Raw genomic sequence first — 18,784 nt, 5'->3', positions numbered from 1 at the left:
GCCACCACGCCCAGCCCCTACAAAGTTTAATAGGCTGTATTTTCATTCATTTATTTTTTATTTTTTATTATTATTATTATTTTTTGAGATGGAGTCTCTCTCTGTCGCCCAGGCTGGAGTGCAGGCTGGAGCACAGTGGTGCGATCACGGCTCACTGTAACCTCCACTTCCTTGGTTCAAGCAATTCCTCTGCCTCAGCCTCCCAACTAGCTGAGATTACAGGTGCACACCACCATTCCTGTCTGATTTTTTTGTATTTTCAGTACAGACAGGGTTTCACCATGTTGGCCAGACTGGTCTTGAACTCCGCCCACCTTGGCCTGCCAAAGTGCTGGGATTGCAGGCGTGAGCCACTGTACTCGGCCTGTCCTTCCTGGGTTTTTTTGGCCTACTGGATCTCTTAATTACTGGTAGGAGGGTGTTGAAATCTCAACCATAGTCATGGATTCATGTATTTCTCCTTGTAGTCGTATCACATTTTGCCTTGTGCATTTTGCAATTTTTTTGTTATGCACATACATGCTAAATATTACACATAGATTCTCTCTGTCCTCTTAGAGAATCAACCCCTTGGGCGGGTGCAGTGACTCACGCCTGTAATCCCAGCACTTTGGCAGGCCAAGGCGGGTGGATCACCTGAGGTCAGGAGTTTGAGACCAGCCTGGCCAACATGACAAAACCCTGTCTCTACTAAAAATACAAACATTAGCCAGGTATGGTGGTGCGTGCCTGTAATCCCAGCTACTCAGGAGGCTGAGGCAGGAGAATCACTTGAACTTGAGAGGCAGAGGTTGCAGTAAGCTGAGACCATACCTCTGTACTCCAGCCTGGTCAACAACACGATTCCGTCTTAAAAAAAAAAAAAAAAAAAAATGCCGAGTGCAGTAGCTTACACCTGTAATCCCAGCACTTTGGGAGGCCGAGGCGGGCACATCACCTGAGGTCAGGAGTTCGAGACCAGCTGACCAATGTAAAGTGAAACCCTGTCTCTACTAAAAAATAAAAAATTAGCTGGGTGTGGTGGCATACACCCATAGTCCCAGCTACTTGGGAAGCTGAGGCAGGAGAATCGCTTCAACCCAGGAGGCAGAGGTTGCAGTGAGCCAAGATCGTGCCACCACATTCCAGCCTGGGAGACAGAGTGAGTCTCTGTCTCTCAAAAAAAAAAAAAACAAAAAAAAAAAAAAAAAAAGTTTCTTGTAGACAACATATAATTAGGTAGGTAGTTTTCTTGTAAATAACATACTTTTAAATTTTCTTTGTGACTTCTGTGTTTGACTATTTACCTTAACTGATTTCATTTATTTCCCTCTCTTAACATATTGATTATGCTTTTTTTTTTTTTAAAACGATTGTAATGGTTGCCCTTGAGTTTTCAGTATACAACTATCCTAAGCCCTCTTTCTGGCAATCTTAGGCCACTTCACTGGTTGCCCAAGTAACTCATAATAGAGTATTCCCAATTCTTCCCTCCCTTATAACAATGCTGTTACTCATTTTACTTATCCATAAACTGTACTTACATGTTGTAGCTATTGTTACTTTGAACAACCTGTTATCTGTCACATTAATTGAGAATGAGAAAATGATTATATTTTATTCCACTTATGCCTTCTCTATTGCAGTACCTTTCTTTGTCATTTACCTTCTTTCTGGTGAATTTAACATTTCTTGCAAAGCGGGTGTACTCGTGACAGATTCCCTCAATTTTTGTCTCAGAAAGTACTATGGACTCACTTGAAGGATAATTTTGCTTGATACAGATGTTTTTCTTTCAGAACTTGAAATATTTCACTCTACTTTCTCCTTGTATGGTTTCTGAGAAGTTCAATTTAACTCTTATCCCTGTTCTCTAGAGTGACTGGGGAATCACTTCCTTATTAAAATGGAGAAAGGGCATTTTTATGTTCTTTTGGAAGAAACCTCTGCTGAGAACATTTTATACATTTTATAATCATGCGTAAATTCATCATTTCATTGTGGACTTTAACGCACTTTATTGTAAATTGCAAGTCTTTTTTTCTTTTTCTTTTTTTTTTTTGAGACAGAGTTTCATTCTTACTGCCCAGGCTGGAGTGCAGTGGTGCCATCTAGGCTCACTGCAACCTCTGCCTCCCGGGTTCAAGCAATTCTGCCTCAGCCTCCCAAGTAGCTGGGATTACAGGCATGCGCCACCACGCCCGGCTAATTTTGTATTATTAGTAGAGACAGGGTTTCTCCATGTTGGTCAGGCTGGTCTCAAACTCCCGACCTCAGGTGATCTGCCCACCTGGGCCGCCCAAAGTGCTTGGATTACAGGCTTGAGCCACCGTGCCCAGACTGTAAATTGCAAATCTTAACCTGTTCCTCAGGGTCAGCAAAGCCCAAGGTTAACTGTAATGGTTCTGCTGGAAAGAACTCTTTTGGCACTTTGCCATCTCAGGATGGCATGCCTGAGCTTTAACTTCCCAGTAACTTTTTTTTTTTTTTTTTTTTTTTTTTTTTTGAGACGGAGTCTCGCGCTGTGTCACCCAGGCTGGAGTGCAGTGGCGCGATCTCGGCTCACTGCAAGCTCCGCCTCCCAGGTTCACGCCATTCTCCTGCCTCAGCCTCCGAGTAGCTGGGACTACAGGCGCCCGCCACCACGCCCGGCTAGTTTTTTGTATTTTTAGTAGAGACGGGGTTTCACCATGTTAGCCAGGATGGTCTCGATCTCCTGACCTCGTGATCCACCCGCCTCGGCCTCCCAAAGTGCTGGGATTACAGGCTTGAGCCACCGCGCCCGGCAACTTCCCAGTAACTTAATAACTCCATGAAATGGGACAATAAGTCTCTGATAAATATTAACACAAGTGAAAATAAACACTTCTCTCGGGTGCAGTGAAGTGGTGTGATCTCAGCTCACTGCAACCTCTGCCTCCCAAGCTCAAGCGATTCTCATGCCTCAGCCTCCTAAGTAGCTGGGATTAGAGATGTGCACCACTACACCCAGCTAATTTTTTTTTTTTTTTTTGAGACAGAGCCTCGCTCTGTCACCCAGGCTGGAGTGCAATGGCACCATGTCGGCTCACTGCACCCTCCACCTCCCAGGTTCAAGCAATTCTCCTGCCTCAGGCTCCTGAGTAGCTGGGATTATAGGCATGCACCACCACACCCAGCTAATTTTGTATTTTTAGTAGAGACGGGGTTTCACCATTTTAGCCAGGCTGGTCTTGAACTCCCAACCTCAGGTGATCCACCTGCCTCAGCCTCCCAAAGTGTTGGGATTACAGGTGTGAGCCACCGAGACGGGGTTTCACCATGTTGCCCAGGCTGGTCTCAAACTCCTGAGCTCAGTCGGCCTGCCTCGGCCTCCCAAAGTGCTAGGATTACAGGTGTGAGCCATTGTGCCCAGCCAACTTCTCCAAAAGAAATATTTTGATTGAACTGGCTGGATCTGACTACCTTGAATATCCTGGAGGACCTCAGGACAATATGGTCAGGTAAATATTGTTGCAAGTTTGATTTCCACGTGTTTCTTGTTCTCATGTTTAGTGATGGGAATAGTAGAAAAAGCTTCTAGTTCTTCAGTGTGCTTTTATTCATTCACACATTATCCAGAGTTGACCCTGTGTCTCATGGAATGTTGAGTGATGTGATGTATAAGAAGAAGATGAGGCCGGGCGCGGTGGCTCACGCCTGTAATCCCAGCACTTTGGGAGGCCGAGGCGGGCGGATCACAAGGTCAGGAGATCGAGACCATCCTGGCTAACACGGTGAAACCCTGTCTCTACTAAACATACAAAAAAAAATTAGCCGGGCGCGATGGCGGGCGCCTGTAGTCCCAGCTACTCAGGAGGCTGAGGCAGGAGAATGGCGGGATCCCGGGAGGCGGAGCTTGCAGTGAGCCGAGATCGCGCCATTGCACTCCAGCCTGGGGGACAGAGCGAGACTCCGTCTCAAAAAAAAAAAAAAAAAAAAAAAAAGAAGAAGAAGATGAGTTTTTCTCACAAAGAATCGATGGTCTTAAAATGGAATTTTTTTGTACAGCAGTTCTCTCACTTCTCCAAAGTGCTCTGGATCCTGCCATTGGAAAGCAGTATGATTGTGATCACAGTGAAAGTGTAGAAATAATTTTCATGTGTTCATAAATTACTGAGGGAGCGTGGCCAAAGAGAGTTCGGACAACAAATTCATAGAATAAATCCCTGGAGATCACAGAATCATCGTGAACATCTTATGACTTGAGTACAGTTGCCCAGTGCTGTCAGTCTCACCCATTTTCCTTTACACACATTTGGAATGTTTTAGGACTCAGTGACCTTTGAAGATGTGGCTGTGAACTTCACACAGGAGGAGTGGGCTTTGCTGGATCCTTCACAGAAAAAACTCTACAGAGATGTGATGTGGGAAACCTTCAGGAATCTGGCCTCTATAGGTAAAAAGGAAATCATTTCTATCATGTTCTTGAATGAATTAGAGAATACATTTTTCTTGGATATCAATGCTATTCCAAGATGTGGAATGTGAAAGGGCAAAATTCTTTTGTAAATCAGGCATGGTCACAGATGGACCTAGAATCTAATACTTTTTCTGCAATTTGTAATAACTTATGATAATTTTCTGGGTCTACATTTCAGGAACAAAACAAAAAGAATGGAACACTGAAGAACAGTACAAAAACCAGGGGAGAAATCTCAGGTGAGTCACACTCAGAAAAGAAAGCAGCAGTATTCTAGGAGAAAATCTTAGTATGTCATTAAATTTGATAATTAAGGAAACATAAGCCAAGCCTCAAATGTAACTGTTCTTAGAAAATATTAACCCAGCTGGCGCAGTGGCTGATGCCTGTAATCCCGGCACTTTGGGAGGCTGAGGCGGCCAGATCACCTGAGGTCGGGAGTTCAAGACCAGCCTGACCAACATGGAGAAACCCCGTCTCTACTAAAAATACAAAATTAGCCGGGCATGGTGGCACATGCCTGTAATCCCAGCTACTCGGGAGGCTGAGGCAGGAGAATCACTTTAACCCGGGAGGCAGAGGCTGCTGCAGTAAGCCAAGGTCACGCCATTGCATTCCAGCTTGGGCAACAAGAGTGAAGCTTCATCTCAAAAAAAAAAAAAAAAAAACGAAAGAAAATATTAACCCAAAGTGCTTTCTTAAATATGACATAGATGTTCAGTGTTTGAAAAATAGTTCACTTAGAAACAGTATTAAGAAACCCATATATGGTCCGGGCGCGGTGGCTCACGCCTATAATCCCAGCACTTTGGAAGGCTGAGGTGGGTGGATCATGAGGTCAGGAGTTCAAGACCAGCCTGGGCAACCTAGTAAAACTCCATCTTTACTAAAAATACAAAAAGTAGCCAGGCGCAATGGCAGGTGCCTGTAATCCCTGCTACTCAGGAGGCTGAGGCAGAAGAATCACTTGAACCCGGGTGGCAGAGGTTGCAGTGAGCCAAGATCGCACCACTGCACTCCAGCCTGGGCGACAGAGTGAGATTTGTCTCAAAAAAAAAAAAAAAAAAGAAACCCATATATGAATATCACTGTTTTCATAACAGCTATGTTTGAGCTCACTTGCAGAGTCACAGCATTCAATACATTCACCGCACAAGCAATTTAGACAGGACAAAAAAGTCTATACTTTCCCTGAAAGTGGAAAAAATAGTTATTCTAGTATCAGTTAATAAAGAGAACATCTTTAATAAATGGACTATTAATGTGCTGCTCATTTTTTACAGAAATCATATGGTAGAGAGACTCTGTGAAAGTGAAGAAGGTAGTCATGGTGAAGAAGGTTTCAGCCAGATTCCAAATCTCAGTCTGAACAAGAAAACTTCTGGAGGAAAGCTTTGGGAAAGCAGTGTATGTGGAAAAGTCTTGAGCCATCATTCATCCCTTAACACACACAACAGATCTTACACCAGACACAAACTGTATAAGTGTCGGGAATATGGAGAGAAGCCGTATAAATGTAAGAAATGTGGGAAACCCTTCAGTTATCTGCAGTCTTTTAAAAAGCATAAGAGAACACACAGTGCAAGGATAGTCTACACATGTAAGGCCTGTGGGAAAGCCTTCAGTTGTCAGCGTTCTTTCCAAATACATGGAAGGACTCACACTGGAGATAAACCCTATCAATGTAAAGAATGTGGAAAAGCATTCCGATATCACCAGTCCGCTCAAAGACATGAAAAGGCTCATACTGGAGAGAAACCCTACAAATGTAAGGAATGTGGGAAACCCTTCATTTACCGCCATTCTGCTCGAGCACATGAAAGGAATCACACAGTACAGAAACGCTATGAATGTAAACAATGTGGAAAAACCTACATATCTTCTGTAGGTTTTCAAGCACATGAAAGAACTCACACTGGAGAAAAACCGTATGAATGTAAAAAATGTGGAAAAGTGTTCGTGTATCACAACTCTGCTCAAAGACATGAAAAGACCCACACTGGAGAGAAACCCTACAAATGTAAGGAATGTGGGAAAGCCTTCAGTTATCATTGTACTGCTCAAAAGCACGAAAGGAATCACACTGCACAGAAACACTATGAATGTAAACTGTGTGGGAAAACTTACTTGTCTCCTTTAGGTTTTCAAGCACATGAAAGTACTCACACTGGAGATAAACCCTTTGAATGTAACAAATGTGGAAAAACATTTAGATACTACTACTCAGCTCAGAGACATGAAAGGACTCATACTGGAGAGAAACCCTACAAATGTAGGGAATGTGGGAAAGCCTTTTATTGTTGCAGTTCTGCCCGAAGACATGAAAGGATGCACACTGCAAAGAAACAGTATGAATGTCAAAAATGTGGGAAAACATACATTACTCTTGCAGGTTTCCAGATCCATGAAAGAACCCACACCGGAGAGAAACCTTACGAATGTAAACAGTGTGGGAAAGCCTTCAGTAGTTCCAGTTATATTCATATACATGAAAGAATTCATACTGGAGAGAAACCCTATGAATGTAAAGAATGTGGAAAACCCTTCAGTTTTCTTACAGGCTTTCGAGTACACATGAGAATGCACACTGGAGAGAAACCTTATAAATGTAAGGATTGTGGCAACGCCTTCATTTGGCGTGCATCCTTACAATACCATGTGAAGAAAGTGCACACTGAATAGAAACTATCAATGTAAAATATCAAAAGTTTTGCAATTTTAATGATTTTCAAAGTTGATATGAAAGTTCATACTGGAGAGTAGTTGCATGAATGTAAGTAATACAGGAAAGCCTGATATAACTTAATTCAGCTGTAATGCTCCAGAAAATTCATGCCATGAAAAAATTTTATAAATGTATTTATCAGTGCCACGTCCCTTTTTGATTCTAGTTTTTAATATATTTTTATTTTAAAATATTTTTATATATGTGTATATATTTGTAGAGACAGGCAACATTATCTTGCCCAGGCTGATCGCCAACTCCCCTGACCTCAATAATCCTCCCACCTCAGCCCCACAAAGTGCTGGGATTATAGGCATGAGCCACCACACTGGGCCAGTTTTTTTGTTTTTTTTATTTGTTTGTTTGTTTGTTTTTGAGATGGGTCTTGCCATGTTGCCCAGGCTGGCCTTGGACTTCTAGGCTCATGGGATCCTCCCACCTCAGCTTCCTGAGCAGCTGGGACTACAGGTGTGTGCTGCCTTGCCTGGCTTAGTGCCACATTCTTAAAGTGGATCTCTGGACTGTGGGTTCCCACTTATTTTCATAAATGAACATTGAGGTGAGATTATTCTGTAAATACTCTTTAAGAAATAGTGCAGAGGTATAATTGGTAGTGTTTTTTCCTTAAGTCAGTTAATAACATTTTTTCTCTTAATAGTTCTGTAAGTAAGGAAGAGGCCATTGAAAAATGACAGTTTGGTACTGGGAGTTTCCTACTGGCATCCTATGGCAGGTACTGGCTTTCCCTTATCCATTATGTATATATTCCACCTTCCTCAGGAGAAAATCTTTCTTCTTTTTTATTAGGAGAGCCTTATTTTATTTCCCTTGCTAATGAATAGTGGGCCAAGGTTATACAATATAGTCTTATGTAAATTATTTCCACATTTTACTCTTTCTGGCCAAGATATGGATGGTAGACTTTGAATTAAGAAGTGACATCTGTGATAGGACAACACAATCTAGGTTGGACGTGTCCCTCTTAGATTGTGTTATGTCATTATGGGTAACGTGAACTAAGTTTTCTAGAATCTATTCCCTTTTGGATTTTATGTTGGAATTCAGCAGTAGTCTAACTGACATGAAAGTTGGAAGGCAGAACTGAAGAAGGCATTAGTCAGGTTTTGGACCCATCTACATGGAGACAGACAGGAAAATCCAAACTGCAAATGGATCTTGGATGTGAAGATTGTGGAGACATCTGTGGAACCCGACCCCTCTGAGAAAACAGAAGTAGACGGTGGTGTTTTAAAGAAACTCTTGATTGTCAGGACAAAGTATCAGGAAAACAGGCAGGAGGCCAGTGTCCATGCAGTCCCCTTGCAGCCTTCTTAAGTTCTGCCTCTCAACTTTCATGTCGTTAGGCTATTGGTGAATTCTAACATGGAAACAAAAAGAGAAAAGATTCTAGAAAATTTAGTTAACATTACCCATATCAACATAATCCACCAGGCAACTAATTAAAACTGTCATGGTTGAGGGTATTTTCTGTTGTTCTGACTACCCTCATCTCTAGATTATATTCAAATAAGATATAATTTGCATAGTAAATGCCTTATTCTGTTAATACTGGTAATAACTGTGTTCCTGGTTTCCCCGTGACAGCTACAATGATACAGTCACACAGAACAACATGGGGGCTTGTTCCTCTGTTGCATTGTGCAGTAACTGCTCTGACGCAGTCTCTGTGAGAACAAATGTCTTAGGTCAGGCAGATTGCAAGAATTTCCAATTACAGCTGAATGTGATCATGTGCACTCTCTCAGTTATGTTTGTACGTGATAAAAACAATGCATATTTATCAAACAACTTATGCAGGTATTTCTTAGAAATATTTTATTAACTCTTTTAAAACAACTTGTATACTAACAAATACTGTATTAATATTTTCCATTACCTGAGACTATATATTAAAATATCCCATTGCAATTACGCATTTTCAGGTCAACTTTGTAATTTTGTCAGGTTATTCATTATACATTCTAAATAATGAGTCAGTATTACCATTTGCATATAAGTTCAAGTACTTTTCTTTAAAAAATGTAAAAGAAAATGTAAAGGAAAAATTTTTTTAATTCCTTACATGGTCACAAGTTTTCTCATGAAACTAATTTCTCATTTATAATACCACAAGAACAAAGCATGCTTTTTGTCTGTGCCATCTTGCCAAAGACCACTAGAATCACACCTGTAGTCAAAGAGTGGTGTGTAACGAGTTGTAATAAGGATGAACACAAAGCATAAATGACTGAGGGTTATCAATGAGAGGGTGCTTAAGAGGACTTCTTACAGGATTTGTGTTTCTTTTGGGTGATTTCATTGCTATTCAACAAAGTGAGGTGTTTGTATTGGATGCTGTGAGATGAACTCAATTGCGTCCTCGGAAATTCTAATAGATCTTATCTAGGAGGCAGAAAGAATAGAGTGGTGCTAAAGCTAATTCATAAGAAGCACAGTCATATTAGAAGAGGAGATTTCTGGTCATTTTTAGGGTTTGGAGTCTGTTTTCTTTCTAACTATATCAGTGACATAGTTACAGAATTTCATGTTGATCCATTATGGTCACCTGGTAGCTTTGTCTGATGGAGGTTTGTGACAGTTTTCAACAGGGTAAGACTTCGCCTTGAGCTGAGTTGGGGAGCAGCTGTCATTGGGAACAGCTTTTGCTTTTCTCATTATCTAAACACTGAAGTATTTCCTGTGGTATGACGGACACTGTTATCTATAAAGTACCTCAGTTAAATTATTGACCAAAATTAAGTCTGTTGAGGCAGAAATAATTTGATAAAGGCTAATCAAAGCCAAATGTGAGGATCAGCCTGGGAAGACACCAGCAAAGCTGGGTATGTTTCAAAGTTGTAACACTGTAAGTTTAGGAGGCCAGGTGCCGTGGCTCATGCCTATAATTCCAGGTACTTGGGAGGACTGCTTGAGGCCAGGAATTTGGGACCAACCTGGGCAACATAGGGAGACTTCATGTCTAAAAACATAAAAAATAAATTATTAGCTGGGCATAGTGGTGCCCAGTTGTAGTTCCAGTACTCAGAAGTGTGAGTCAGGAAGATCAAGGAGTTCAACACCAACCTGGGCAACATAATCAGACCCCTCCCGTCTCAAAACACTAAAAAATTAAGAAAAATAGACTGGTTTCTGCAAGGGGTAAAAACAATAAGAAAAAATAAAAAACCTTGAGTGGACATTTTTTCCAACGAAGACATACAAATGGTCTGAAAGCATATGAAAAGGGATTTAATATCACTAATCATTACAGAAATTCAAATCAAAACCACAATTACATGTTACCTCATACATGCAAGGATGGGTACTATCGAAAGATTAGTGTTAGGGTATAGAGAAAAAGGAAGCTTTGTGTACTGTTGGTGGAAATGTACATTTGTACAGCCATTGTGAAAAACAATGTGGAGGTTCCTCAAAAAAAAAAAAAAAAAAACCATGTGATCCAACAGTCTCACCCCTGGATATATGCATATATGCCCAAAGGCAGTGATCAGTATTTCAAAGAGATTATCTGCCACTCACATGTTCATTACAGCATTATTCACAATAGTCAAAATATGGAAACAAACTTAGCAGCCATCAATGAATGAATAAAGAAAATGTGATGTATATTTAAACAACAGAATCTTACTCAGCCATAAAAAGGAAATCCTGACATTTGTCACAACATGAATAAACGGGGTGGACACTATAAGGCAGACATAGGCAAATACTTCATGAACCCACTTAATTGTGGAATCTTAAACTCAGAGGTAGAGGGAGGAACGGTGGTTACTAGAGTCCAGAAGGTAGGGAAAATGGAGAAATGTTGGTCAAAGGTTAAAAACCAAGCTGTAAGGTGAACAAGTTCTGAAGATTTAATGTACAGCATGGGTGGTCATCAATGTGTTAATCTGACTGGTAACCATTACAGAATGTATATATACATCAAAACATAACATTGTACGTCATGAACATATACAACCTTTGTGAAGTATTTTAAAATAAAAAAAGGAATGTTTACTGAATCTATGCCTGTTGGATCTTTGAATTACTGAGAAGTGTTGAAGTCTTCAGTTAATTGTGAATTTGTCTGTCTCACCTTGCAGTTGTGTGTTCTTGCATGACATATTTTGACAATCTGTTAGGTGCATATCTTTTAAATTATGTCATTTCTATTATTGGGTCTTAATTTCTTTTCTTCCTGAAATATCTGGTTATTCAATCCAGTGTATATTTTATACCAGGCATTGTTGTTTTCCTTTCTAGTAGCTCAAATTGTGTCTTTAGTTTTTAATTTTGTTTCTTTCAGACAGGGTCTCTCCCTGTCACCCAGGCTGGAGTTCAGTGGTGTTATCTTGGGTCACTGAAACTGCTGCCTCCCAAGCAAATGATCCTCCCACCTCAGCCTCCTGAATAGCTGGGACCACAAGTGCACACTACCATGCCCAGGTAATGTTTTAAACCTTTTTTTTTTTTTGAGAGACAAAGTCTTACTATATTGCCCAGGCTGGTTCCCTGGGCTCAAGGGATCTTTCTGCCTTGGCCTCTAAAAGTGCTGGGATTACAGGTATGAGCCATGGTGCCTGGCCAGTTTTTAATTTTTTTTAAGGTCAAATATAGTAATATAAAATTTACCATTTTAAGTATGCCATTCAGTAGCATTAAATACATTAACAGTGCTTTAGAACCATCACAGCTAGCTAGCTCCAGAATTTTTTCATTATTCCAAAAAAATTGGTACCCATTAAACAACCATTCCCCATTCCTCCCATCCCCAACCCTTGGTAATCTCTGTTTTCCTTTCTTGCTCTATGAATTTGCTGATTCTAGGTGCGTCATGTAAGTAGAAGCATACAGTATTTGTCGTTATGTGTATGGCTTATTTCACTTAGCATAATGTTTTCAAGGTTCATCCATATGTTAGCATGTACCAGTAATTCATTGTTTTTGTGCCTGAATATTCCCAAGTGTGGTATATTGGATACACCACACTTTATCTATCCATGTGTTGAGCACTTGGGTTGTTTCTACAAAACTGTTTTGACTACTGTGAATAATACTGCTCTAAAATTGGTGTATATGTGTCTGAATCCCTGCTTTCCATGGTTGGTTGATTGATTGAAACAGTGTCTTGCTCTGTCGCCCAGGCCAGAGTGCAGTGATGTGATCTTGGCTCACTGCAACCTCCACCTCCTGGGTTCAAGCGATTCTCCTGTCTCAGCCTCCCAAGTGGCTGAGATTACAGGTGTCTGCCACCACACCCAGCTAATTTTTGTATTTTTAGTAGAGACAGGGTTTCACCTTGTTGGCCAAGCTGGTCTCAAACTCCTGACCTCAGGTGATCCACCTACCTTGGCCTCCCAGAGTACTGGGATTACAGGCATGAGCCACCATGCCTGGCCTCCATTATTTTAGATACATACCTAGGAGTGGAACTGCTGGGGCACAGGGTTTTCTATGTTCATGTACAGCCATACTGTTTTTCACAGTAGCTGTGTTTTACATTCTCCCCAGCAATACACAAGGACTGCAATTTCTCTGCATGCTCACCACCCTGGTTATATTCGACTTTCTGTTTTAAATGGCAGCCATTCTAACAGTTGTGAACTATCTCACTGGTGTTTTGATTTACATTTCCCTGATCACCAGTGATAATGAGCATTATTCCATGTGATTGTTGGCCATTTATATATCTTCTTTGTACAAATGTTTTCAAGTCCCTCACTCATTTTTGAATTGGGTCATTGGTTTGTTGAGTTGTAGGAATTCCTTATGTATTTGAGGTATTAATCTCTTCCAAGATATGTGATTTGCAAAAACGTTCTCTCATTCTGTATAGTCTTTTCATTGTCTTGAGAGTGTTCTTTGGTGCACAAGCTTTAAATTTTGATGTAGTCCAGTTTATTTTTTGTTTGCCTGTGCTTTAGATTTCATATCCAAGAAATGATTGTTAAATCCAATGTCATGAAAATTTCCCCTATATTTTCTTCTAAGTCTTCTATGGTTTTAGCTTTTAAGTTTAGATCTTTGACTCAAAGTTAATTTTTGTATGTAAGGTAAGGGTCCAACTTTATTCTTTTGAATGTAAATATCCAGTTTTCCCAACAACATATGTTGAAAGACTGTCCTTTCTCCATTGAATGATCATGGCACTGTTGTCAAAACTCATCTGACCACATATGCAAGCATTTTCTTTCTAGACTCTCTGTTCTGCTCCACTGGGCTGTATGTCTGTCCCTGTGCAGTACCATGTGATTTTGATTATGGTAGTTTTACAGCCAGTTTGAAATCAGAAAGTGTGAGTCTTTGAACTTTTTTCTTGAAGATTGTTTTGGTATTAGAAGATTCCAAATGAACTTTAGGGTTGATTTTTTTTCTAGTTGTGTTTTTTTTTTTTTTTTTTTTGAGATGGAGTCTCACTCTGTCTCCCAGGCTGGAGTGTAGTGGCGCAATACCAGTGTGCTGCACCCTCCATCTCCTGGGTTCAAGTAATTCTCCTGCCTCAGCCTCCTGAGTAGCTTGGATTACAGGCACGAGCCACCACACCCAACTAATTTTTTGTATTTTTAGTAGAGACGGGGTTTCACCGTGTTGGCCAAGCTGGTCTTGAACTTCTGACTTCAAGTGATCTGCCTGCCTCAGCCTCCCAAAGTGCTGGGATTACAGGTGTGAGCCATGGTGCTCAGCCTAAAAAAGAAGGCCATAAGGATTTTGATAGGGGTTGCATTGTATCTGTAGATTAATTTGGGTAGTACTATCATCCTAACAATAGGAAGTCTTATAATCCATGAACATGGGATTACTTGCCATTTGTCTGTTTTTTAATTTGTTTTTTTTTTTTTTTTTTTGAGACGGAGTCTCGCTCTGTCGCCCAGGCTGGAGTGCAGTGGCCGCATCTCAGCTCACTGCAAGCTCCGCCTCCCGGGTCTATGCCATTCTCCTGCCTCAGCCTCCCGAGTAGCTGGGACTACAGGCGCCCGCCACCTCACCCGGCTAGTTTTTTGTATTTTTTAGTAGAGACGGGGTTTCACCGTATTTAGCCAGGCTGGTCTCGGCCTCCCAAAGTGCTGGGATTACAGGCTTGAGCCACCGCGCCCGGCCTATGTTTTTTAATTTGTTTCAGCAATCTTTTGTAGTGGTCAGTGTACAAGATACAGGCCTCCTGGCTGAATTTTTACTGTTTTCGATGCTTTTGTAAATGAAATTGTTTCATTAATTTTCTCTCAGACCGTTTGTTATTAGTATATAAAAACGCAACTTGGGGCTGGGCACGGTAGCTCACGCCTGCAATCCCAGCACTTTGGGAAGCAAAGGCGGGTGGAGCACAAGGTCAGGAGTTCAAGACCAGCTTGGCCAACATAGTGAAACCCCATGTCTCCTAAAAATACAAAACTTAGCTGGGTGCGGTGGCACACACCAGTAGTCCCAGCTGCTCGGGAGGCTGAGGCAGGAGAATCGCTTGAATAGGGAGGCGGAGGTTGCAGTGAGCAACACCACGCCATTGCACTCCAGCCTGGATGAGTTAGACTCCATCTCAAAAAAAAAAAAAAACAAAAATGCAACTTGGGCTGGGCTTGCTTGGTGGCTCACACCTATAAGCCCAGCATTTTGGGAGGCTGAGGCAGGAGGATCACTTGAGGCCAGGACTTTGAGACCAGCCTGGGCAACATAGTGAGACCCCATCTCGTTTAAAAAAAAAAAAAAAAAAGGCCAGGTACAGTGGCTCACACCTGTAATCCCAGCACTTTGGGAGGCCAAGGCAGGCAGATTATCTGAGGTAAGGAGTTCGAGACCAACCTGGTCAACATGGTGAATCCCCGTCTCTATTAAAAATACAAAAATTAGCTGGGCATGGTGGTGTGCACCTGTAGTCACAGCTGCTTGGGGAGGCTGAGGCAGGAGAACTGCTGGAACCTGGGAGGCAGAGGCTGCTGTGAGCCGAGATCACGCCACTGCACTCCAGCCTGGGCAATAGAGCTAGACTCCCTCAAAAAATCTATGACATTCAGGTTTGGAGAAAGACTTGTTGTCTTCTGGAGAATGGGTTTATGATTTTGACAGTTTATTTAGATCAGAACCTTAAGCTGATTCCAGGTGAGTGTTTCTTGCTGGTGAAAATTAAGATGCTGAGCCAGGCAGCATTTCCACACTCAGGAGGGGACGGGAACTCACAGGTTGATCCCCTCTGGGGCTGCATTACAGCAGTCAGAACCTGGCTCTTAAAGTTGGGGATGTGACTTATTTTCTGAATGCGGCTTTTCCTTGTGAAGGAGGATGCTTATCTGAGCTAGTTCAAATGTTTGCTGTTCTTCCCTTTTCATTGAGACGAAGTCTCTGCTGCCCAGGCTGGAGTGCAGTGGCACGATCTTGGCTCACTGAAACCCCTGCCTCCCGAGTTCAAGTGATTATCCTGCCTTGACCTCCTGAGTAGCTGGGATTACACGCGTGTGCCACCATGGCCAGCTTTTTTTTTTTTTTTTTGAGATGGAGTCTCTGTCGCCAGGAGTGCAGTGGCGCGATCTCGGCTCACTGCAACCTCAGCCTCCCAGGTTCAAGCAATTCTCCTGCCTCACCGTCCTGAGTAGCCGGGACTACAGGCACGCGTCACCATGCCCAGCTAATTTTTTTTGTATTTTTAGTAGAGGTAGGGTTTCACCATGTTGGCCAGGACGGTCCCGATCTCTTGACTTTGTGATCTGCCCCCCTTGGCCTCCCAAAGTGCTGGAATTACAGCCGTGAGCTGCTGTGCCCGGCCTAGTTTTTTGTATTTTTAGTAGAGAATGGGGTTTCACCATGTTGGCCAGAATGGTCTCAAACTCCTGACCTCAGGTGATTCACCTACCTCGGCCTCCCAAAGTGCTGGGATTATAGGTGTGAGCCATCGCGCCCGGCCCCTTTTGATTTCTTTACAGAATATTGTGATAGTATAACTCTTTTCCATTCACTTAATTTTTGTTCCCTTCTTGGCCATGTTTTTCTTTTTTTCCCTGAAAATGGGTAGACTGAGATAACGTGTGAGGAAGCCTTGGCCATGCCACCAGCCGCTTTTCCCAAATTCGTGATCCCTGGAAGACATCTGGGCCCTCCCTCCTGTTCCAGCCCAGTAGCTTCCAGTAAAGGTACTGCTCCATTGGACATGGAGTATGGAATTGCCTGCTCACACTTGTCCAGGAGGAAGAAAGAGAAAGGGCCCAGTGAGTACAGGAAGATGCCAGTGCCCACTGTGGAAAGCCTGGAGCAAGTTTTTCTTAAATGCAAATGTCCCCAGTGTGGGGTCACGTCCAAGCTCCAGAAGGAAGCCTGGCCTCGGGGGTGGGAGGGCTGCTGCTAGAACCTGTCAGTCCAGCTCCACACTTCCATGCTTTCCGTGGCTTCTCCTGAAACCCGGGCCTAGGGAGTGGGGCTTGATCCCTATCCTAGGGGTGCTGGGCGGGGTTGTGTAAATCATCCAATCAGGCGCTCTGCCAGGAGGGTGGGGCCAAGCTCCGTGAGTCTAAGGGGCTCTTGTTCCCCGAACCCACTGAAATCAGCGTTCCAGAGGCTGAGGTGGCTCCACCACAGCTTCTGTCCGGTGGTGACCAGCACTGATCCCGGAGCCAAGGGAGGACCCGGGACACCTGGGAGCCGGGAAATGGTGAGTGTGCAAGGCTGGGCGGGAGGAGGGGCTGGTTGGGACCTGCTGTGGTGGGACCCGGGCCTCTTAGCGGTGATTCCGGGGTCTGCGGACCCGAGTCTCCCTGGCGCAGCTCGGCCCTGGGTCCCCTCGGCTACCGGGTGGGGCTAGGCCAACAGCTCGGACCCCGGGCATCCTGTCCCATCCCTGCGCGGCAACAGCAGCCCGGGTCCGGAGCCCTCTCGGCAGCACAGCGCTGGCAGTGCCCGCAGCCCCGCGTCTCCCCAGATTGTGTGGGGGCCACGGGAGGATCACGGCGAGAATCCAGACTCATGTGTGGGGTTCTCCTGGGAGGAGCTGTGGTCTGTGGGGTTCCCAATCCCGCCTTTCACCTGTAAAAATTAAAATGCAGCACCGTTAAATATTTAATTATTTAGCCAAGGGCAGTTCATGAATAACCCAACCATGGCTTGCTCTTTGGGGTCCCGTCAGGGGGGCTTGAAGGAAAGGCTTTTCTAAGGTGTATGAGGAAGCAGACCAAATTCAATCTTTTGATTGGTTATGAGTCGCCTTATTTGGTCTGTTAACCAAAGATTAAAAAAACAGCCGTTTTATTCTGAGCCACGTTTAAGGACAATAGCCTGGGAAGGCAGACCCAGCACAAACAATGTGTCCTGGAGTGGCTACGTGAAGCCTTATACCTTGTGTTACATGGAAAATGGGAGAGGTGGGCAGTGACCTTATACATAAGATAAAGCAAGTATGTGGTTAAAGTATATGAAAGGTTAACCAATACACAGGCATCTTAGGGTTTAGAGAGGGATGACTGAATCTGTCCTACCTTTGCTTCATCTGATAGGCAAGGTTGTAATCAGTACAGGTCAGGGAAATATTTGACTTGCAGGCTGAGAGTTCAGCTTTATTTCATGGGTCTGGTTTCTAGTACCTGTATGTCCCAACCTGCAGCCATCTTAGGCCACTTTTAAAAACAAATTTCTTTCAGTTTTTCCTATTTCTGATAGGTCTATCCAGGTGGAAATGTTCTGGTCCTGTAGTCGGAGGTTAAATTTCATTTTCCTCTAAATTGGTAATTTACAGGCTGCATTTGTGTTCGATTTTGGTGTCCTTGGGTAGGAACTCAGGGCACTACAGCCACTCCAATCTGATTGCCTCTTATTTCTTTTAACACTCCCCAGGGGTACCGATTTTCCCATGTATTTGTTTGCCCTTGCATTTTCCAAATGTGTGGGACACAGGTCTCAAATCCACAATTCTGTTTGCTGAACTTAACCCTTCTAGGGTTTATATGAATTCCTAAATTTCCAATTCCTTCCCCACATCCCCAAGTGCCAGCTTTGCTTCATCGATTCAAAATATTACCAACTATTTGTCCTTTATTGTACATTTCAAACAGATGCAGTACTTTATCATTTTTTCACAGAGCAATAGATGGCTCTTTTTAAAATATTTTTCTGTTTGTGAACATTTCACATGAGGAAAACAGAATAAGTGCACGAAACTCTGCTGCAAAAAATCTTCGTGCCTCTCCTCCTTTTATCTTCCCTAGGCACAGACACCTTGCCAGAATGTCTTTGGACTGAGGTTCACTTTTGGAAATTTTACAGGGTGATCTGTCCCTGTTCCTGGGTTTCAGACTTCCTGGGGTTGCCCCAGGATGCTCACAGTTGCCAGGTGTCTTGCAGGATCTAGTGAATAGCAGCCCCTGGTTCACTCCCAGAGGACAACCTCCGCCTTCTGGGCTCAAGCAATCCTCTCAGCCTCTCAGAGTGCTGGGATTACAGGCATGAGCTAAGGCACCCAGCAATTTCTGAATTTTGAACCAGCCTTGTACACCTGTAATGATTCCCACTTGACTGTGGTGTATAGTTCTTTTTCTACATTTTCAGATTCAATCTGTGAATATTTGTTGAGAACTTTTAGGATCTATGATGAGAGTTACTGGTCTATAGTTTTCTACCTTTGTAACGTATCCATCTAGTTTTGGCAGTAGGATTCTGTTGGCCTC

At 43.0% G+C, this 18,784-nt stretch overlaps 1 protein-coding gene and 1 long non-coding RNA gene across 2 annotated transcripts in view; one reads left to right on the top strand and one right to left on the bottom strand.

The window, feature by feature from the left end:
- Positions 1-4,371, top strand: part of LOC105468780 (zinc finger protein 44) — an 83,843-nt gene extending 79,472 nt beyond the window's left edge. Inside the window, exon 8 of the mRNA XM_011719435.3 lies at positions 4,270-4,371. Coding sequence (XP_011717737.3) covers positions 4,270-4,271 — 2 coding nt within the window. The 3' untranslated portion in view covers positions 4,272-4,371. The remainder of the gene's footprint in view (positions 1-4,269) is intronic.
- LOC112427563 (uncharacterized) overlaps positions 1-18,784 on the bottom strand; it is a 137,653-nt gene that overhangs the window by 84,553 nt on the left and 34,316 nt on the right. Inside the window, exon 4 of the long non-coding RNA XR_011617801.1 lies at positions 14,130-17,150. This is a non-coding gene — a long non-coding RNA (uncharacterized lncRNA). The remainder of the gene's footprint in view (positions 1-14,129; positions 17,151-18,784) is intronic.

Source organism: Macaca nemestrina, chromosome 20 (genome assembly GCF_043159975.1).
Source record: "Macaca nemestrina isolate mMacNem1 chromosome 20, mMacNem.hap1, whole genome shotgun sequence".
Lineage (NCBI taxonomy): Eukaryota > Metazoa > Chordata > Mammalia > Primates > Cercopithecidae > Macaca > Macaca nemestrina.
Note: the sequence above shows the minus strand (reverse complement) of the source record. Positions and strands in the feature narration are given on the sequence as shown.